General features: G+C 35.6%; 1 protein-coding gene across 1 annotated transcript in view; it reads right to left on the bottom strand.

The window, feature by feature from the left end:
- The window catches only part of LOC148949508 (uncharacterized), a 65377-nt gene extending 50072 nt beyond the window's left edge, over positions 1-15305 (bottom strand). Inside the window, exon 1 of the mRNA XM_089093001.1 lies at positions 14934-15305. Coding sequence (XP_088949127.1) covers positions 14934-15204 — 271 coding nt within the window. The 5' untranslated portion in view covers positions 15205-15305. The remainder of the gene's footprint in view (positions 1-14933) is intronic.
- Between the last annotated feature and the right edge of the window lie 5828 nt (positions 15306-21133).

The following is a 21133-nucleotide window of genomic DNA, read 5'->3' as shown; positions in this document are numbered from 1 at the left end:
CTTTTTTGAAATGTGATGAGAAGAAACATAATTATTAGCTCAAGAAAACAAGAACTTGATGCATTAAGATAAATCCTTGCCTTGCCTAGGATGGATATTAAAGCTTTTTGTAAGCAAGACTATTTTAACGTACCGTAAATCTGGAGGACCACCTAATATGCTTTGAATATAGTGATCAAACGAAACAACGAAGTCGGTTATGAAGGCTTGTATAAGAGACCACTGTAAAAAAAAAAAAAAAAAAAAAAAAAAAAAAAACACTGAAGATCTAGACGTACACTAGAAAAAATACTTGTCAGGAAACAAAGTTCAAAGTTTCATTGAATGGGTTTTCAGATTGCAATCAAAAACCATTTCTTAAAACAATTGAATGGACAAAGCCGTATCAAGGGGGTTAGGGAGTTTGACCCCCCCCCCAAAAAAAAATTTTTGTCCGATTCGTAAAAACGTACCAAAAATAAATATAAACACATTGTTGATGCTTTTTTTAAGTTTTTTTTTTATAAAATCTCCCTGGAAAAAATAATACTGGATACAGCCCTGTGAATGGAACCAAACGGTCGTTTTTATGGAGAAATGAGATTTATTTCTCGTTTTTAAGCATCAATTAGAAAACAGAGCAGTAAAAAGCTTTTCTTTGAAGACAATTCTGCTTTTCTTATCTTTGTTTCTTCTACTCTAATTCCTTTCATTTTCTATGTACCTGTTTACTTTTTATGCTAAAAATATGCATTCATTTATTTAAAACAAAAGAAAATATGCCTGAAACTGCAGCTTTTGAGGGATTGTACAAACAACAAGGAGGGGGGAAAGTATACTGAAGATACAAAAATGGAGAATGAGTAACAAAAGAGAAAAAAATAATAAGAACATCTGTTCGAAAATTAGAAGAGCTGTTCAGATTCCATATCATGATATGGGATCTGAACAGCTCTATGGAATATGGAACTGCAGTCTAATCCTGATTTTACATTTGTTTTGTTTAGTGACAAAACAAAACTTCGCACAACTTTGCAATTCTATAGCAACCTCGTTCAAAAACAAAAATTAATATAAAAAGAAACATTTGGCTTCAGGAAAAGAAAAAGACATATGACAAGTTTCTTATTAAAGATAAATATTAAATCATTTTTAGTTGTTTTAAGGTTTCATTTTGTTTTTGTTTTTTTTTTGGGGGGGGGTTGTTTTTAATTTGTTATTTATTTTCGGGTGATAGGAGGGTCACTGTTTCGTGTGGACTGTCGGTGAGTTGACTTCTTTTCCTTATAGATTTATAAATTAGACATTGTTTAGCATTGTTTATGCCAAATTTTAATATTAGTCATTTATCCTTTGTCGTTTCCCAAATAACGGGCCATTGAGCCCTTTGGGATATTGTTTTTGTTATTTATGAAAATAAATGGAACTTGAAGGACGGCATATTTGTTGATTTTCTTGTGGAAGATATTGTTACTACGCATCATGCTAATCAATAAATACGCCTATACTGTCAATATTTCACCGAATTTACTATTTTGAATAGTATTGTTTTTGAATCTCTATTTTAAAATGATAGCATACGGTGAAATATTTAGTAATATTGTTGTCTCACAGCTTATTTAACCTTTTACTCAACTATTAAGGGCCCCCGATCGGTCTTTTGAAAGGTAACGATAAATTCTTGCTCGTTTTTGTTTGTATAGTATTCAAATAACTTGTCTTGTGTACTTGCCCCTTTCTGGTTACTCTCTTTTTTGTGACATTAAGCTTTGCGAAGAATATTCTCCTTATAGTATGGCATAATAACTTGAAGGCTAATTACCTGTGAGTAAAACTGAGCATATTTAATTCAAATAGGTTTAATTTTTGTTGACAATATGAATGGTAATTCTCGTGTAAATGTCTTGGTTGTACTTTTATCGAGATCTAGTCCATTTTATTCGAATGCTGGAACTCTTTTAAGCAGCTGTTTGATAAGATTTTGTGTACAAGATCTAAACACATATTTAACATATTTTACAAATTTTTGTTTTACGTATATTTCACACATTTTAGCGTTATACAAGCCAAACCTTTCACCTTTGATAAGAATGGTCATTTCATTCCATCTTCTGAATACAAAAAATATATCCTCCTGAGACCTGACCATAGAAAAACTTTTCTGACTATGTTCATGTCTTTGTAGTTGACTTAGAAAAAATCATTTTGAACATTTATCAACTAAAAAAAAAAGTTGACCCCCCCTCCCACCCGTGGAAGGATGTTCACAGGTGTGGACATTGGGTCCCTATCGAGCTAAGAGTATAGTAAAAATCTGTTTCGTCTATTAAAAGAGATATGTCAAAACGTTGAAAACAAAACATTACTCTTCATGAAATTTCTTGAAGCAGTTGTTGTCTTTTGTCAAGCAGAGAATGATTCTAAACTGCAAGCACATCCGTCTTGACCTTTTGCAGCATCCAGGCCTTCTGCACTAAGATGCATTTGCCAAGTCACAAAATTCTGGTAGATGCAGTGCAGCTCTGGCATATGGGGGAGGGATTGGCCTCTTTTTCACACTCAAAACACGGTGTTGAGTTTCACCCCATGGCTCTCCGTTGCTATTTTTTTGACCCCGTGACTCTGAGCTTTCAGAACTGAGCAAAAACTCGGCCGCGTTGAAACGAAGATCAATGAGCTGTTTAAGGTCACCAGAAACTTCTGGGCCATGGCCCTTCAGCTCATGAAATGCATTGGCTAGTGCCACAAAATGATCCAAAATGATCCACAAAATGATGAAACAGACGCACAGTCCATTTTTTAGTACGCGTCGCAAATCGGTAATAGCTGACCATGCGGTCCACAAGGTCGACCCCACCCATGTAGGTGTTGTAGTCAGAGACTACTTGTGGAAATTTGACCTGCACGTAAGACCCCTGGCCCTTGTCATGACGTTTGACCTCTGTCTCCTCTTCTATTCCTTTGCAGTTTGGAGACAGGAGAACCACTTCGTTATCATACCACTTGGTTCACGGCTACTTTTTTATCTGAGCGCACAGACATGGCAGAGGTTCCCCTGCCCTTTCTTTTCATTTCTGTTTCGGTAAAAAGCGTTGGGGCGTTGGCACCCAAATGGTTCTTCATGATAGTTCCGTTTGCATTTATTTTTATTTTAGCCAGCATGTCGAGGAGCTTAACAGACGAGAAGAATCGGTCAAAATAGAGGTATGTACCTTATGGTATGGTCTCAGACAAGCGCAGTACGATCCCAGCTGACAAGCCATGTGCTACCAGCTGTTCTTCCAGGGTGGTGGCTCCCTGGTAGATTTGGAAGTCAAGTATCAGCCCTGAGGAGCTGGCAAGGACAAAATTCTTTAATCCAACCGGATTGGGCTTGTTAGGTACATATTGCTTGAGAGTCGACATACCCTGGAAGGGTATCATCTGTTGGTCAATTGAACAGTTCCTGTCACGTGGCAACTGGAGACAGATTTTCCTGAAGTTGTCAAGGATCGGCTGCACCTTCCAAAGCCTATTTTTGTTTTTTTTTTCGTCTTAGATTTCCGAATCAACAACGAACTTCAGGTTTGATCGGATTGTGAAGAATCTGTCTCGAGTCATCTTTTGTGATATGGCTTCCACCCTAAACTTCCCAGACCAGTGCATGCGGATCCGAGGAAATCTGAGGTTCCCCATCAGGATGACAATGCCAACAAAAATTTTCAGCTCGTCTGGAGTTACATTCAAGATTTTGTGGTGGGTCAACTGATAGTTGTAGTTCATGCAAACAGCTATACGTTCGAAAAAGATCTCCGGGTAATATTTCAAAGAGAATTGTTCTGTACTCCAATCGTCGTGGTCCTGGAAATGATCAGGATGACAATGCCAACAAAAATTTTGCCAACAAAATGCCAACAAAAATGAGCGGGGCCCACGTCCGGGCCACGATGATTATCGAACCGCCGAGACTTCCTCCAGGACAAGGTTGCTGCTACTTCGTCAGCCTTCAAGCGTTTGGCACGGGTTGCTAAGGGTACGTCATCATCAGATTCTTTATTTTCAACATCTGGAAGAACAGTATAAATGCTTGATGACGGAATGGCTGCAACAGCTGGTTCACCATCACAGTCTGAAGACGACAAGGAGTGGTTTTTTATCCATTCCTCATCATCATCTAAATCAGAGAGGTCCAGGTCACTCTCATCGAGCATTCCATGGCGTCATCAAGGGAAACTACAATAAAGGAACAGGTTCAGTAAGCTTGAAACTAATAGCTAGATAGATAGATAGATAGATAGATAGATAGATAGAGATTGGCAAAAGAACTATCACAAACCATAGTGGACCAAATTTGCATTTCTTAGTAAAAAAAAATACAATAACAAAATAATACAATAGCAACACATAGTTACCACTGTAACGAAAACACGACAGGTAACAGTCAGAAAACACAAAATACAAAAGTCATAAATATAGGTCATAACTATAAAATATTTTTAAGGTCATAAAATAAAAATATAAAAAGGGTAACAAATAAAATAACCAAATATTCAACAATGAAAAAATAATATATACAAAATAGTTTAATTTTTAGCAGACTTACGGGTTGTTATTTTGTTTGATTTTATTTGAAAAAAAGGTAATTAAAGTTTTTTATAAAGTAAGGAAGAAATGGGTATGGCAGACAGATGGGGGGGGGGTTGGGACACTTTACGGGGGTGGCAATTTCTTATGGGTGAGTGGCGGCTAGGTTGTTGCCAATTTAGTAAATCAAACAATCATTGGCTTCTGCTATCCCCATTAGAATCAAGATTTGAACTAAAAAAAGTCAACCCTGGCTTTTTACTCGATTGGAACCGCCTGTCCACAGACGTGGACATGGAGGTTTTTCAAGTTCCAAATGATGGCGCTTATCAAACTAACTGCTTTTAAAACTTTCTAAGTACTGTCTACAATCAAGAGAGTACACCTGATTTTTCTCAGAACTCGTTTTCATCACTTTCTTTTTTTCTTTTTTCTTACCTTTGCTTTTTTCATCTCCTTATTTTAGCCTTTTCTAGTTTATAAAAACACCACTAAAAGTCGCAGAAACTTTCTGAAAAATATCGTAGATGGCTTTCCAGGTCCAAAAAGCACGTTGAAACAACGGAATCTTTGCTAGATGGCGAGGCCTTTGCACAAAAAATATTTTATGGGGGTGTCCACAGACGTGGACACCAGGTCCCAGGAGGTTATGAAAGTAAATAAATATTGCTGAACTTTGTAACATTCAGAAAAATTGTAGAAGGAAATGGTCGTAATCCGAAACAAATATATATAGTACGCTGAAGACTTTTCTTGCTCAAGTATTTTAGTGTTATATTTATCGTATTTTCTCACGACTATAAGAATGTACTTTACATGAGCAAGGCCGTATCCAGGATTTTTGTTCAGAGGGGGGAGTACAAGAAAAATTAAAAAAAGCACCAACAATTTGTTTATATGCATTTTTGTTAACTTTTTACCAGACAGACAACAATTCGGAGGAGGGTAAACCACTAGCCGCCCTCTCTGTATACAGCCTTGTACATAAGCATAAAATTTGAAAAGGTCAAATAAGCTGACAGGAAAATATATTGACAAGTCAAGATAAATCTTCTCTAACCCTTTGATTTGGGCTTATATTCAGCTAATTTTACCGACTTTAGTCGGCAATTTTTTTACAGTGTAAATAATAAAAGTAACAAAATGGATTTTACAAGTTTATTAGGGAATATTGATCTTTTTAAAATTTCTCCATGAAAATATATAGCCTAAAAAAGTCACTTTTCAATGAACCCCAAAAAAAGAAATTTTTCAGAAACCTAAGGGGGGGGGGGGCAAAAATAGTAGGGGCAATTGTCCCCTAACAACCCATTATAATTTACGCGCCTGCGCTTAAACCAAACAGTTGACTGACAGTTTACAATATCTTAGGGAACAATGTTGTCCTTATTTTGCAAAAGCGCCAAAAACCACCATATTAACAACAAAAGGGCGGCAAGAAGGCAGAGGGTGCTGGTTGTAGCGATTATTAAGTACATTAAGCACTGAACAGAACACAAGTGGAAATAAAATACCACCCTGTACAAGATAAAACTTGGTTTAATTGGAATGTAATCTCTAGATTTATGAAAGTTTTGAGCAAACAAAATACGTGAAACTTTATCAAACAGAGATGAGGTCTTACTTTATCACTGAGGTCTTACTAGCCTGTATTACAATTTCTATTAAAAAACAGTTAGAAACTCGTTGCCTGATTTGGAAATTTTGGAAAGTTGTCGGTAGGAGCGGCAGGCCTCAAGTACATAGGCTCCTAATTCAGCCCAATGTACAATAAGTACATAAGTATAAAAAAAAATATAGAAACAAGATTAGACTGATTTGGAATCTGAACAATTCTTATAAATCTGGAACATTCGTTCCCACTATTCTTTCCTCTTCTGTCACCCCTTTCTCCGTTTTTGTCTTTACCTTGTATCTTCCCTATACTTTCCCCCTCTTTGTTGTTTATGCAATTCCTCACAAGATACTTTTTCCGGGGCATTAGCTTGTGTCTTAAATAAATGAAGGAATATTTTAACCTAAGAAGTAAACAAATTTAAAGAATGATAGGGAAAAATATAGAACAAACAAAGATAGAAAAGGGTAAATTGTCTTCAAAGAGGATCTTTTTACTTCATTGTAATGATGTTTTAAGTTTATTTTTAGGTTGTCCTTAGGAGCAACCTAGTAAAAATCGAACTCTAGCCCACAGTAACCTAAAATGTAAACGGCAGTAAAGCGTCTCATGCAGATAAATCAGAATATCCAGAGTTTATACAAGTTTCCAGAGAATAGTTTCTAACATAGGTAGAACAAAGACATGGTTTAAGAGAGACAATAACAGTATTAGGAACCCATCTTAAATTCTTGAAGCATAATCCAAGAAGTCATTATAAAACCTATATTTTATATATTAATGTTTTTTTTAGATTTTTTCGAATATATCCCATTCCAGTATGAGTTCGTGGTGGGGACTAATTAATTTCTTCTATCAGGATAAAAACTGCAGAAAACTTAATTTTACTCCATTGTCATGAAATTTTTCGCATTTTGGAACATGTTTATAGGACTTGAACATTCGAGAGAGATGGTTCTCCCTGCTTTCTCGAAATAGAATAGAATTTCTTCCATAATTCTCTATAATTTCAATATAATCCGCATCTTATCTATATTATTTTAATGAATTAACCTCTCCCCCTATAAAGGCGTGTAGTATGTGCGTATAAAAATTTTTCAATAATCATGGTTTGAATGTTACCTTTCGTTCTTTCGCTTGAAACTTGACACTAAAAATATAGCTCATAAATCGAGTCTTTTAAACTAACTCTTATCATGTTTTTGGTGAGTAGGTTGAAAGCGAAGAGCTCCAACATGAGATAAACATGATAATAAAAAAAAGCTAAAACATATTTCAAACAGTTTTGAAATATAAGTTTCTCCCAAGAGTCTTTTTTTTTTTAATTACCTGAGTGGCAAAAAATGGAAAATCCTAAAATAGGAAATGAGTTAAACAGTCTTTTGGTATGGATACCTAAGAAGTGCCTCTAGTTGTTAGAAAACTTTTAAATTAGGTTCTCCATGAGCTTAATTGACGAGGAAAATCCGTATATATTGCTCAAATAGAAATGTTATTTTGAAAATTAAAGCAACATCTGCGGATAAATTTCTATCTTACCAAACTTAGTGGTAGCGCCATGGTGCTAGTTGACTCAAACTACAAGCATAACTAACTACAAATCTGTCAGCTTTACTATCCATACAATCATGTTTATATGTGCCAAAACACGTTTTAGGCATTATCATATCGATAGGATCGTATCCAAAGGGGTCATGGCTTGGAATTATAATGCTACGACAGAACGCTCATTGTGTTCATTTTAGTAGCATTGTATTTAAATCCCTCTCTCCTCAAGAGAAAGGTGCATTTTAAGAGCCTATTAGTACTAGGCCTACTTATGGAACATCTATGCTAATAACATTTGTTGTCAGCACTTTTGAGCACCGTTTCCCAAAAAGATGACCCATCAGCAAAAAACATGACTCTGGTCAAACTTTCTATTTACTACAAAAAGCTGTCAAATATCGGATTATAGTATGAAGAAATATTGGCAAAAAATTCGAACCGCATCTCCCCTGTTTGGTCTGTATTTAAAAAGCCTTTGAAGTTTAACAACAGCTACTGACAGTAAGTTCTTGATACAGCCAGGACAAGGGCAAAACTGTCATGAACAAGCGTTTAATATTTCGAACGCGGCTTTCTCATAATGAATATTTTACCAGCTAGAAAAAAGTAAAAAAAACAGGCGAAAATAAGGAATCATAGAAAACATCAAAGTCAAGGCCGCCGTATCCAGGGAGGTAGGGTTCTGAATCCTCCGAAATGTTTGTCCGACTCGTAAAAACGTAAAAAAATGAATATAAACAAATTTTTTATGCGTTTCAAAATTTTTTTACAGCAACCCTGAACTAAAAAATCCTGGATATGTTCTTGATCAAAGTAATAAGATTTTAGATTGAAGTTATTGGCCAAAGGTGCCCACCGCGTACGAAACTGTTCTCAGCCTTTTGGTAAAGCAATTACGTGTAAAAGGTCTATGAGAGTAAGTTGACATTTCACCAGCAGGTAAGAAGTGTATTGTCATGAGCTGCAGGGGACCCAATCGAAATTCACCCCCGCTAATGCGCAAAAAGATCTATGTGATTTACTATGATCTTTACTCCACCCCAATTTTAAAACTGTCAAGTAGGCAAGGCCGCATCCAAAGGGGTTTACTGTGTTACCCCCCCCCCCTTCCTAAAAAAAGATTGTCCGACTCCAAATAAGTTTTGACACGTTTTTTGAAGTTTTTTTTGTAAAAAACCTCCACCGAAAAAAAATCCTGGATACTCCTTGTAAGGAAGCGAATATTTTCGTTCCTGAATGGATTATTTTTGCCTTGGCTTATAAATACACAAATAATGTTATAAGAAGCTTACCAGGAAAAAGGGGACCCAACCCCGAGATTTGACAAAATACCCCTCTAAATAACCTAAAATACACTGAAAGCGACACGTAACTTAACATAATCGTTAATTATTTTCTAACATTTAAAGAGCTAGCAGCCTCCTTTCATATCAGACTCAATACAACTTATCATGCCTTCAAATAAACATAGTCCGCACAATTCGGCTAACAGTAATGGAGAACGTTTATGAGAAAGTGGCAACACCAACCCCCCCCCAAAAAAAAAGGAAGATGAAATGGAAAACCGCTCGAACGAGAAAAATATATACTGTCTATTGATACAAAACACTTTTTACTTTAATAGTAGGCAGTGTTTCAGGTAAATTATAGGAATGCAAAACGTTTCACCTTACTTTAACATTTCAACTGTGCCTTTCAATATACTACCGAACTACCCCTTCGCTTCATCAAAACCTTGTCATTTTTGCATACGGATCTCAAGCTTTAGCATGGGACAAATGCTAGTTTCTAACTTAAATGTTTCAAATAAATCCAACTTCGAGAGGACAGAACTGCTATGCGTCCTTCATGGACGAGGCATCACGAATTAGGCGACTAGTCCATTCAAGCCCCATAAAACAAATAAATAGATTGTTGTGAACTTTTCACTACGGAACAGAAGTAGTCTATAGTAGAAGAATTACCAAGTTGTGGATCACCCCATAAAACACAAGAAATTTAAAAATACTGAGGAAGATGTTAAATATTAAAATTGTCAGTTATTTTCACGGGCGCCAATTCTGTCTTTTAAAAATAGGTCGATTTGCGTAGTATTTCAAGCAAATAATTAAAAAAATAATCCAAATGATATCATAGGCGCCAATTTTGTACTTTCTAGGGAAATTAATTTGTTTAATTTTTAGCAACGTTTCCAACGAAAAAATTAAATATGAATTACAACAACAATTAACGATTGTCGCTACGATTTAATAATGATTTTTCCATAAAGAAAAAACCTTTAAAGGCTGACCAAAAGGCTGACAGAAGAGAGGTGGAATATTTGGTACTTGTGCACAACATGGTACGCACGAAAGAAGTCATGTTTGGTTAAAGCTAATAAAAAAAAAATAAAAATGAATATATAATAACTTAGAAACAAATTTGAGCTATATATTTACACATTAGGGGGGGGGGGGTAAAGCATAGCATATATTAAACACGTGACCTAACCTAACCTATAGGTACATCCCCCCCTATACCCCAAAAAACAACAAATTAAATATTGTAAACGCAATCAAACCCACGCTTTACATTCCATTTCTCTATTGCAAATACCCGTTAGCGGGTTTCGTGTCTGGTTTCCTTGATACAGTTTATAGCGGTGTGTACCAATTAGTGCACAAGTACCGAACATTTATTGGACGAAAATCAGAGCAGAAGATATACAAGAAAACAAAAGAGGTTCTAAGTTCCTAACAGAAACATTAAATCCTCCCTTCTCCTTTAAGTAATGTATTTGGCTAATGCCAATGCTGGTTATAAGCCTTTGCGGTATTTTAGCGCGCGAAATTTAACTAAAGTCCGACGGTACTCACTTTTAGGCCGTAATTACAATAATTGAAAATCTCATACAATGAAACTACGTAGTAAAAAGAAGTAATAGCAGCTATCAAAGAGTTAGCAAGAAAAATCAATTAAATTCCCATATAAATACTGTTATTTAAAAAATAGGTGACTATTATGGAAGTTTATATATTTTTGAGGCAAAAATATTTTCATGCAAAGAAAAATAGATGTAACTGTACAATTGGAGATTTAGAAACAACAGGCATCTACAAATGGTAAGGAGATGGCTTTGGGCCTGTTTATCCCCGAAATTTTAAGAGTCTTCCCACAATTTCCTTTGTTTTGCAAATAATTTGCCTGGTTTCCACCATTTTTTTAAAGTTTTATTTGAGTTAATTACTATTAAGTTAACAGAATAATGTATGGTTTAATTAACCTAATCCTTAGACATTGTCAATTAATTTGACTGTTATGGCCCATATTGTGGAATTATTTACAGTTATCTAAACGTGAAAGCTCACATCTCAAAATTTTAAGTTTTTACCTGTTTCATTATACCACTGAATTTTAATCGCCTTAATAAAATGACCCCGAAAGCAAAGTTTGACTTCACTTCCTACTATTTGCACTTGCGTCGTACTCTGTTAGACAAATCCTTTTACCCCCTCTCTTGTCTAAGGATATACTCCTGTATCATCATCATTTAAAAATAGAATTAGATTAATACTTGAATATATATAAATATATATATATATATATATATATATATATATATATATATATATATATATATATATATATATATATATATATATATATATATATATATATATATATATATATATATATATATATATATATATATATATATATATATATATATATATATATTTTCAGCTCTAACAGCCTAGATAATGTAGGCAAAATCAGCGTGGATTTTCTTACTTCAGTGTCCAAACGGCATAAAAAGAAACAGCACCGCTTTAGCGGGAATTTTCAAAATTGGACATCACGGACACTAAGCGGCTTGCTCAGCTTGACCTAACTTTGCTACCTGTTCTTCAAAGAAAGAAAATACGAAAATCTAGACATCAAACAGCTCGTGGTAACTAACCGTAAGTAAGGAGCGGCCCGTCTCAATAGTAACCGAAACGGTACTTATGCATTATATATAACAGACGGAAGATGTCAAGTTTGGTTAATGCTAATGAAATAAATAAAATAGGAGAAAATATAATAGTTTAGCAACAAATTTGGGCTATATATTTGCACATTAGGGGGGGGGGGTAAAGCATAGCATATATTAAACACGTAACCTAACCTAGATACCTTCCCCTCAAAAAAAAAAAAAAAAAAAAAAAAAGAAACAATTTAAAAATTGTAAACGCGATAAGAAATCACGTTTTGCAATCCATTATCTCTTGCAAATACCCTTTTGACGAGTTTCCATTTGTATTTCCTTGTCAAGTCTATAGCGCTATGTTAAATATAATGCATGAGTACCCCCGAAACTCTAAAAAACGGAATTTCGATAGTAATAGATACATCAAAAGAATCAGATTTTTATATTAATTTCAAATATATAAGTTTAGTTTAAATTTACGCGCCTGAGAAAATTTGCCTTATTTTCGATAAAAGGGGAAAACACCCCCTAAAAGTCATATAACTTTGACGAAAATCGCACCATAAGATTCAGCGTATCAGAGAACCGTACTATACAAGTGTCAAGCTTCTATCTGCAAAAATGTGGAATTTTGCATTTTTTGCCAGAAGAACGATCACGGATGCGTGTTTATTTGTTCGTTTTTTCCCAGGGTAATTGTACTAACCCAATGGTCTTAGAATATGACGGGAGGGCTCATTTGAACAGAACATAAAATTTTTAGTGCCATTATTAATCGACAAAAAATGGAGGGTAGATAGACCCCCTCCCACGCTCATTTTTTCCCAAAGTCACACGATCAAAATTTTGAGATAGTCATTTTGTTCAGCTTGGTCGAAGAATACAGTAACTACCGTATGCCTTTGAGGATGACTTAGTCCCCCACAGTACCCGGGGGAAGGTTTGCAAGTTATGAACTTTGGCCAATGTTTACATACAATATTGGTTATTGGGAAGTATACAGAAGTTATCAGGGCAGTGGCGGATCCAGGGGGCGAGGGGGCACCCCCCTAACGTAGTATAAAGTAGTGTAATTTACCTAATTAACGAAGGTTTGCGTTAATTAAACTTGCTCCTAACGCAAGTTTATTGGATCAACCTATTTTGCCCCCCCCTAAAAACCCTGGATCCGCCCCTGTTTCAGGGGGATTCTTTCTAGTAGTTTGGAGGGGGGTGGATCGGGGGTTACGTTGTAGGATCTTTCCATGGAAGAAATTTTTATGGGGAAAGGGACATTGCTATGTAGGGGGCACCGGATTTCCCAGCATTATTTAAAAAAATTATCAGCAAATGAATAAAAAAAAACAATTTTTTCCACTGAAAGTAAGGAGCAAAATCAAAACTTGAAACGAACAGAAATTATTACGTATATGATTGGGTTCGCCCCCTAGCCATTACCTCGGTCTTTATGCTAAAGTTTTTTTTTGTACTTTCATCAGAGCTATTTTATTCTAATTAACGGCCTTTCTGATTAAGAGGCCATTCTTCAAGAATTGGAACAAAATTTGAACTTTAGCGTAAAGAGCGAGGTATTGACTAGGGGGCGAACCCCCTAATATATGTAATAAAAATATACGAATATAGAAGTTCGTTACGTAAGTTAATTTGTAAGTTACGTCAGAACAAAATTTCGAGAAAGCCATCTAGCCAAAAAAAAAGTAAAATTAACATACAAAGTTTGTTTTAATTATTCATGTACTGTGAGCCAAAATCAAAGCTGCATTAATTCAAAAACGTTCAGAAATTAAATTTAAAAAAACAAGTTTTTGTAAATGAAAGTAAAGAGCGACGTTAAAACTTAAAACGAACAGAAATTATTCCGTATCTGAAAGGGGCTATCCCCTTCTCAACACCTCGCTCTTTACGCAAAAGTTTGACTCTGTCTCACAACTTCATTTTTTAAAACAATAAAAAACTTTTGCGTAAAGAGCGAGGTGTTGAGGAGGGGACAGCCCCTTTCATATACGGAATAATTTGTTTCTTTTAAGTTTTAATATTGCTCCTTACTTTCAGTTAAAAAAAAGTTGTTTTTTTGTTTGATTTTCTATCAAATCAGCAATGAAGATGAAAAAGATCAGCACTGATTTGTCAAATCATTCAAAAAATTAGAAAAAGTGACTAATAAAATATGTGCCTATTTTTCTACAATTCTGCATGAGTGTGTGGCAAATCGGCTCTGAATTGGCTTCAGGGTACATATTTGCACATTTTAAAGTTTAAATCAGTTTTAACTTAACTTTAAAAGTTAAAGTTTAAATCAGGGAAAGTTTTAGTCATTTACATCAGAAATAAAATTTACCCCCACCCCCGTAATGTGTAAATATATACCCTGAATTGGTATATATAGGGGTAAGGGTAAAATTCATTTCCGACAAAAATGATTATTATATTTGGAAAGAGCATAAAAAAAGGCATAGAGTGGTATGTTTACTTTATTCGTAAGTCAATAATATGAATAACGAAAAATTTACCGATTTTTTTTTGAACAGCCCACTGCACAAAAATACACGGTGAAGTATAGTTTATGTGCTTGTCTGAACTAAGTGATGTTAGTGAACTAATTATGTTATGTGTATCCTTCTTCATGTTCTCTTATTAACTAAAAAAACTACGGTAAATTTTCGGCAGTTCTTATTATTGACTTACCAATAAAGCAAACATACCACTCGATGCCTTTTTTTTACGCTCATTACGAATATAATAATCATTTTTGTGGGAAATGAATTTTACCCCCCCCCCTCATATATATATCAATTCAGGGTATATATTTGCACATTACGGGGGGGGGTGGAGTAAAGTTTATTTCTGATGCAAATGAGTGGTAAAATTAAACTTTACCCCCGCCCCCCTAATGTACAAATATGTACCCTGAATTGATATATATAGGGGAGGGGGTAAAATTCATTTCCGACAAAAATGATTATTATATTCGTAATGAGTATAAAAAAGGGCATCGAGTGGTATGTCTACTTTATTGGTAAGTCAATAATATGAACTGCCGAAAATTTACCAACACCATAATAACGAAATTCTTACTTCTTTACATTCAGAAAATATTAATTAACTGAATTTTCAGAGGCGGTCCCAGTAATGAAGGGATAATTCTGCTATCATATTGTTTAGTTCAGAAGAGGACATAAAATCTTACCAAATAGACTAACCTACAATGGTGTCGACATTCAAAATTGGAAAATTAGTAGGCTATAGAAAAATCCATAGCTGGGACAAAATAAAACTTACCGGTGTTAGATAATAAAGATCCAGTAAAGTTAGAATTAATCCAATCACACATAATACACTGTTCTTCGTCATCAACATTGTCTAATTTTAAACCTTCTTGAACAAGTGCCGACATAAACGGCGGGGCCGGCGGAGGGGGAACAAAAGAAGGGAAAGCCTCACAAAACTCAAGGCTATCACAGGCCATCGGTTCCTCCCAGCCTGTCTCTTCTACTAAATCTATAACATCTGCATCATTCCACCAATTATCATCTTCAACATATTGTTCCATCTCATCACACCAGTTTCAAACAGGGTTCTCTTCTTCCACAAATGTTTCAGCCGCGATGTTCCGCTATTGACTGAAGACATATCTGCTTGAAGCAGAGGTACGGTACCGAGTTTGGCAGAATCTGCGCAAAGGTAGTTTTTTAATGGAAGTAGACAGCAATATCTTGTGCAAAGAAATCTGATATAAGGAACCCATCAAATTAACCTCTCGTTGTTCAATGTATACCCAAAGAGCAAATAAAGTGTTAAAGTCATATCACCAACCATACCATATTAAAAGAATGGTAGGAAGAATGGTCATCAACGATTTGGAATTGTATTTAGTCTACAATTTCCTAGAGAAGAAGTCAGTAATCACAAAATTGTAATTAATTTTGTCAGGGGCAAATGATTAAAAAATGCGATAGAAGCCTAAAACTGGGGATATTGACAATGAAACATATTAAGAAAACTACTCTTACTTAATAATACGAAAAAATTGTAGTTAACACATTTTGAACCCACTTCCACTATGTTTTACCACCAAACCCCCTAATGTGCAAATATACAGTTCAAATTATATATTTCTCATGTGTTTTCAGTTTATTAATTCCGTCAGCATTGATTCAATTTACGAGTACACGGGTTGAAAGAAGAGTGACGCATGGAAAAAGGCAGGTAAATTTATAACTTGGGTTTATTCGGGGGGGGGAGGGTGTACAGTTTAGTGGAAGCCTATTTAAAATGCTTTAACCACAATTTTTATGCATGTTATTAAGTAAGAATTGCTTTCTTAACATGTTTCCTTCTCAATAGCCTCAGTTCTAGGCTTATATCAACAACACTAGTATTTCTTTACATATGACTTTCTGGTGTTTTTACATAACATGTTTCAGGTAACGATATAACAAATTGATTGACCAGATCCCTCCTCAGTCAATTAGCCTATCCTAAAATTATAATCTTTTGGAAAACTTTATATTTCCTCAAATAAACTAGAGAATTTGTAGGGGAGTTTTGATGAAACTTCAAATTAAAAAGGATCCTGGGGACTTATTCTTCCCCGTCATCTTAAAAAGATATTCAATAGTGATCAAGATAAATGGTACAAATTAAATACACGCAAAAATAAATAGCGCATGGATGCAAATATTTCACTATATGAATCAACTTTATGCTCTGTTGTTCATGCAGGCAATCTTTGACTCCGGTAAAACATTATGCTTTATTATTTGATTAGATCAACACATTTTTCTAGATCGAGTTGATTTATTTATATGATTATTTGTATTCTTAGGCTTCTGAAGTCTGCTTAGTATCGGGCTGCTCTGCTTCATGACTAAAGATTGTGGAAAATATATCTTTTTACAAAATATGAAACACACGAAAATTGGGTGCAAGTGATTATAACAAATATAAGCAGGGAACAGTAAAAGATTCAGCGACAAACCTACGGGAGACCGAAAATGTTAATTTCTGTTGATTTTAGATTTTCATAGATTGCAATTGTCAGGAAAAAACCGTATCTCACTTAAATGACATTTGGTTATACAAACAAACCACGCATCTAATTTGCATACAGAGTATGAAAATGGACCTATGGATCTATATCTTTTGCATTAAGCTTGGTAGCATAGACATAGACACAAGAGTGCGTGATTGGAAGCAAGCATATCAACCTAAATGTAAACCTATGTTCATACGGATTCAGATTCAGTTGAAAGGCTGGACAGAAGCAGGGTTGCCACCTTTAGTGATTTATCACTATTTCTATTGATTTGTTGTATTGTCTAAAGAAAAAAAAACACCAAATCAGTACATAAATCACTAGATTATTGAAGAAAAACACTAAACCAACCGAAAAATTACTACAATCTAGTGATTTTTTTTCTTACCGGGCGGCAACGCTGGACTGAAGGTAAGATCAGCGGTGTAGAAGTTCTGAATAGGTACGATAACGGACAGTGGTCCTTGTTCGAGATTGCTACAAAATTTCGTGTTTCAATTAGAGCTTTATGGACAAAACAGGTATGTATACAGGGATGCATTTGAGGTGGATAGATGTTAGAAACAGGGACAAGTTTGGCGAATCATAAGGAAAATGTAAAAAAAATATATAAGAACAGTCACTGAATACTACTGATATCTGGTGAAAACGCGTCCAAGTCCTTCCTAAAAATTATGGGACCCATAGGAATTTTTCTTTTATCAAAAAAGCATTACACAGAAGAAAATTAACGGTTTGACAACCTCTAATAAACGTGACATATAAATACAGTGGCTTTTCTCAGTACTATTTCTAGAGTGGGCCCTCCTCCCTGCCCCTAAAAATTTTTTACAAATTGATAGGGCATACCTAGTTTAACGTTATTAATTGCAAGAATTATGCACATCTGTTTTTGTTAAATAAGCAAAAATCATTAAAAAATCAACTTTTTTCCTCCTGCCTTCAATAGTTAAGGAACAGTAGATAATTTGACCAGACTGAGGCTTGATTTAAAATGAATTACTCTATATTCTTCATTCGACATTTAAAAGTCTATTAGGTAGGCCTACATATATATTTTTTGTTCCCCTTCGCACTTTCTTAATTTGTCTAGTTATTCGGGGCATATAAACCAGTGTGGAAGAGTAATTCATTGAACGTTTATGTTAATTGATGAACAGACGATGATGGTAGTTTTTTGGATTTTTTTCTCTGCTAGAAGATAATCGTTCATTAAAATTTATCCAGTGCTTAACCATCTTTTCAGCTAGTATTACACAGTAAGCATCAACTGAAAAAAAACACTCTCTTATGGCACTTCAACAAAAACAAAGTTACATGAGAGCAAACTCTTACAAAATTGTGCAGTATCAAGGGGAGATGAAAACAATATCAGTGGAATAACCCTTCCCCTCCACTTCCTAACTTCAAATATGGATGGTGCTTCCCCATGTTAAAACTATCTTCTTCTTCTAAAAACTGAAGCGGCTTGGTGAGTCGCTAATAGTGATCGATGGTTTATGGCTCATGGTTTATGGTTTATGGCAATGGTTATGGATAATCATTATCCATAGCACCATCGAGATATCGATGGTGCTTCCCCATGTTAAAACTATCTTCTTCTTCTAAAAACTGAAGCGGCTTGGTGCTGTAATGAGTCGTTAATAGTACTAGCAGTTTAACGTCACCAGTTACAGAAAATACTAATATTTTTGTCTAAAACTGGCAAAAAAGAGATTCCTTTCAACTGTTGCTTTACTTCAATACATGTAGGGAGTCGTATTAACCTTTTATTGAAAAAAAAAATCGTTCTACAGTATTCAATAGAATTCAGGAATGACTTTTTCGGAGGGGAGGGGGTATTTTCTACTAATTTATAAATTTTTCTAAAAAATTTCAGGGTAAATTCTCGACTGTGGAACATCAGGCCATTAAAAGTGTATGAATTGATGAAAGATACCCAATGCCTTTACTTAAAAGTGAACAGTCATGACTCTGCAAACAAAAATCATCTAGTATCGACTCATCTTTCCCACTGGTATTAAATAGTGATTGCCCTTCTTTATTGACAGTTAAACAAAATGAAATTAGATTAGGCTCTTACAAAACTCATTAACACCGTGGTGGGAAAATCAAAACTAAATAGAGTAATCTAAATAATAGTCAGATGGCTGCCTGGTCAGGATTTTCAATGATATGGTATGATATTTATTAACACTACAAGCCCTTATGCCCTTTCTTAAACTTGTTTAGTCTCACTACTAAATCGGCTTCATCACTCGCTTTAAAACACGAGCTCAGAGTGATGTTTCCATGTAACTCACCTTCCCCCGGCCATCAATTACACCGTGTGTAAGCTAGACCTTGGTCTCCTATCTTCTTCAGCGCGAAACGAAATAATATATTCGAGGAAAGTGCCGAAGAAAAAACCAAAAAACATCTCGAAATGCACATTTTCGCTTTGTTTGTTTGTTTATTCAGTATCATAGGCAGCGCACTAGCGCTGCCTAAGTAAAGAACGATGTGGGCACAATGTGTTGTTTTTTTTTTGTTTTGTATTTCTCCCTGCCTGGACACATTGTAATAAAGTAGCTGTTGTAGACAGTTCGAAAAGGGATCTTTCGATTGCAAATTGGAATCGCTAGTGCCCATTTTAATTGTCAGTAATGATTGGAGGGCAACTAGACCCCCCAAGCGCTTTATTCCCCCAGACAAATCCCCTCAAAATTTTGAGATAGCCATTTTGTTCAGCGTCGTTGGTTTCCAAATAGAAAATATGTTTTTGAGGAGGACACTCCCCCACAACCTTCGGGGCAAGGGTTGTAAGTTATGCCCTGGGGTCATATAAGGTTTTTATAGTAAGTGTTGTCGTAGAAACTTCAAAAACAGGCTCATTCGATTGTAAATTCAAAGGGCTAGTGCAATTTTTAATAGTCGAAAGTGATTGGAGGACTACTAGCCCCACCAAGCTCAGCAGTCCCCCACAAACATCCACTAAAAATTTTGAGATAGCCATTTTGTTCAGCGTAGTTGATTTCCGCATAGAAAACATCTTTTTGAGGAGGACACTCCCCCACAACTCTCGCGGCAAGGGTTTTAAGTTATGCCCGGGGGGCATATAAGGTTTTTATAGAAAGCGTTGTCGTAGAAACTTCAAGAAAGGCTCAAGCGATTGGGAGTTCAAAGGGCTAGTGCCCGTTTTAATAGTTGAAAGTGATCGGAGGGCAACTAGCCCCCCGCCGAGCCCATCATTCCCCCAAACACATCCAACCACAATTTTGAGATAGCGATTTTTTTCAACGTAGTTGATTTCCAGATAGAAAGTATGTATTTGAGGAGGACACTCCCCTACAACCCTCGGGGCAAGGGTTTTAAGTTATGCCCTGTGGGCATATAAGGTTTTTATAGAAGGAGTTGTCGTAGAAACTTCAAGAAAGGCTCATTCGTTTGGAAATTCAAAGGACTAGTGCCCTTTTTAATAGTCGAAAGTAATTGGAGGGCAACTAGCCCCCCCCCCCCACCCCCATCAGTCCCCCAAACACATCCAATCGAAACTTTGTGACAGCCATTTTGTTCAGCGTAGTTGATTTCCAGATAGAAAATATATTTTTGAGGAGGACACTCCCCCATAACCCGCGGGGCAAGGGTTTTAAGTTATGTCCTGGGGGCATATAAGGTTTATATAGAAAGCGTTGTCGTAGAAACTTCAAAAAAGGCTCTTTTGATTAGAAATTGAAAGGGCTAGGGTCCTTTTTCATAGTCAAAATTGCTTAGACGGCAACTAGCCCCCTCTCTTACTCACGTTTTCTCAAAGTACATACAATCAAAATTTGAGATACTCGGTTTGTTCAACACAGTTAAAAGGTCTGGAAATTATGTCTTTGAGGATGACAAATCCCCAAGCCCTCAGGACAAGGATTTAAAGTGATGCCCTGGGGGCATATAAAGTTTCTATAGAAAGTTTTGTCGTAGAAACTTCAAAAAGGGCTCATTCGATTAGAAATTGAAATGGCTTGTACCCTGTTTAATAGTCGAAAGTAATTGGAAGGCAACTAACACCCCTTCCACGCCCACCATTTCCCCAAACACATCCAATCAATATTTTGAAATAGCCATTTTGTTCCACGTAGTTAAAGTTCAGGGAATTATACCTTTGAGCAAGACACTCCCCTCACAGTCTTCAGAGCAAGGGTTATAAGTTATGCCCTGAGGGCATATAAGTTTTTATTGAAATCTTTGTCGTGCAAATTTTAAAAAGAGCTAATTTGATTGGAAATTCAAAGGTCTACTGCCCTTTTTAATAGTCGAAAGTGATTTGAGAGCAACTAGCCTCCCTGTCTCGCCCACCTTTTCCTCAAACACATCCAATCAAAATGTTTAGACAGCCATTTTGTTCAGTGTTGTGGATTTCCAGATAGAAATTATGTTTTTGAGGAGGACACTCCCCTATAGCCCTCAGGGCAAG

The sequence above is a fragment of the Artemia sp. Qi Xiang Cuo genome, chromosome 8, assembly GCF_049724085.1.
Source record: "Artemia sp. Qi Xiang Cuo chromosome 8, ASM4972408v1, whole genome shotgun sequence".
Classification (NCBI taxonomy): domain Eukaryota; kingdom Metazoa; phylum Arthropoda; class Branchiopoda; order Anostraca; family Artemiidae; genus Artemia; species Artemia sp. Qi Xiang Cuo.
The sequence above is the reverse complement of the archived record's forward strand: the minus strand, read 5'-3'. Positions and strand labels throughout refer to the sequence as shown.